Genomic DNA, 2500 nt, shown 5'->3' with positions numbered 1-2500 from the left:
TCTCCTCTTAGCATCCATTCCCAAATATATATTTCTCATTACACTCTTTAATCCCCCAAGGGATTTACTTGCCTCTATATATATATCCATACATATATACACATGCATACACACACACAAACAGAATCACATAAACACACTTTTTTGCGCAGTTAAACGTTCGTTTATAAACATAAACGGACTAAGGAGAGGAGTACTTGGTCCACACATGTACGTACACATACATGCACATGTACACGTACACATGTGCGCATACCCACACGAGCATGTGCGTGCACACATACATGTCCACGTACACATCGATGTACATGCACACGTATATGTCGACGTACTTACACGTACACGCACATGTGAACGCACTCTACACACACACTCATAGTAAACGTACACGCACACATACACGTATACGTGGACATATACGCCCACATACACGTACACAAACACTTATTTGCACACGCTCACGTACACACACACACACACAATGTGCACACGTACACGTTCATATAAACGCACACTTATACGCACACTCCCATGCACACGTAATGTACACGTAGATGTACAAGCATACTTATTTGCACACGGTTTGTTGGCGCAGTGGTAGTGTTCGCAACCGCTATTCCAGCGGTACGAGTTCGAATCCCGCTCAGGGCTGAAACAATTTCAGTATCGCTGCGATGCGAGCCGGTACTCCAACTCACGTGGCCGGGGATATGAGATGTTTGTGTGCGTGTGTAATTTCACAGCATTAATCATAGATCGGTCATATATGGGTTCTGAGCTCTCATTCGGGAGGGTAATAACTGTCTATCACGGGTCCAACACGTGATCCAAGACTGTGGTGAATCACATGAACGCACAAACCTACATCCACGCACAAGTGTGTAAACACTCACACTCTCACGAAGAAGATCACGTTCACGTACACACACACACTCGTGCGCACACTCCCACGTACACGTACATGTATGCACACGCTCCCACGTACACGTGTACACGCTGAAGAAGTACCTACCAACCACGATCATTGTAGCGCTGCCGGAGACGGTGTAGAAGTCGGGACCTTCGGCGGAGACGTCGCATCGGTACTCGCCCGAAGTGTCGAAGTCCACGCCACGGAGGACCACCTTCTTCGGCACCGTCAGGTTCTTCTGCAGGGGACCGAGAAGGAGGAGGAGTGAGGTCACGTGAGTAATTATACTGTGTGTGTGTGTGTGTGTGTGTGTGTGTGTGTGTGTGTGTGTGTGTGTGTGTGTGTGTGTGTGTGTGTGTGTGTGTGTGTGTGTGTGTGTGTGTGTGTGTGTGTGTGTGTGTGTGTGTGTGTGTGTGTGTGTGTGTGTGTGTGTGTGTGTGCGTGTGCGTGCGTGCGTGTGATGAGATGGGAGGGCTGATTAGTGGAGTTTGGATGTGTGTGAGGTGGGTAGGTGGTTTGGTTTGGCTTTTGTTATGTATAGTATGTGTATGTATGTGTGTATGTATGTATGTATATGTATGTATGTATGTATGTATGTGTATGTACATACTGTGCGTATGTTTGTATGTATGTATGTATGTATGTATGTATGTATGTACATACTGTACGTATGCTTGTATGTATGTAAATAAAACATGTGTATATGTGTACTTGTGCAGTAAAAAACAATTTCAGTTCTGTAACTAGTGACCGCCGATATCTAGTAAATTAATAACATATTTATCTAAATATTGGCTACTTGGTCTGATCCCTGATTCTGTGTAAGCGGTGTTACAAAACGTGACAAAGAAAACGTAGCAAAACCGGTACAATACACTTCTTGGTACAATACACTTCCAGTATTCATCCGGTCATAACGTCACCAAAACTTGTTTCCAAAGGAAAAATACGGTCATGTTGAATTTGAACATTTAATCATGTTGAATTTGAACATTTAATCATGTTCAATTTGAATATGTGAGCAAACTTCCTGACCCAGTTGAGTTCATAACTGATCGAGCGTGTTTGAGAGAAAACAGAGAAAATATACAGAGGAAGCGAGAAGGAAATTGTAAACATTACCTAAATATTATAATACCAGAATACCAAAATGCTGTTCACAGTTGTATTTACACCTCGCGCCTCATGAGAAAGTCAGACAGTATCGATATTATATTCCTTTTACACCTGCAGATTTATATAAAGAGAAAGAGAGAGAGAGAGAGAGAGAGAGAGAGAGAGTCAGTTTGATATATAATACTCCTTCTTTTATACATTTCTACTACATTGTATAGATATATAACATCGTATAACTCTCGATCCTCGACACTCAGTACTGTATCAGTCTATGCTTAGGAAAGCCCTTGGTCAGGTGATGCTTGGGCCATCGAGAGCTCTTTGGATATTGGAATGTCCTGTTTGAGTGTGCGAAGGCAGTTATGAGTAACTTGACGTGAATGAAAATGTAGAGTACGAAAGATGAAACTTTATTTGGTGGTTGTCGTCAGGGGATTTCATTACAAAGAATTACAAAAGAGGAGCATGCCGACA

The 2500-nt window shown here is 42.8% G+C and overlaps 1 protein-coding gene across 1 annotated transcript in view; it reads right to left on the bottom strand.

Moving 5' to 3' along the window:
• LOC143036291 (uncharacterized) overlaps positions 1 to 2500 on the bottom strand; it is a 151213-nt gene that overhangs the window by 67475 nt on the left and 81238 nt on the right. Inside the window, exon 2 of the mRNA XM_076203540.1 lies at positions 1013 to 1148. Coding sequence (XP_076059655.1) covers positions 1013 to 1148 — 136 coding nt within the window. The remainder of the gene's footprint in view (positions 1 to 1012; positions 1149 to 2500) is intronic.

Source organism: Oratosquilla oratoria, chromosome 20 (assembly GCF_046742065.1).
Source record: "Oratosquilla oratoria isolate Oo_2021 chromosome 20, ASM4674206v1, whole genome shotgun sequence".
Lineage (NCBI taxonomy): Eukaryota > Metazoa > Arthropoda > Malacostraca > Stomatopoda > Squillidae > Oratosquilla > Oratosquilla oratoria.
Note: the sequence above shows the minus strand (reverse complement) of the source record. Positions and strands in the feature narration are given on the sequence as shown.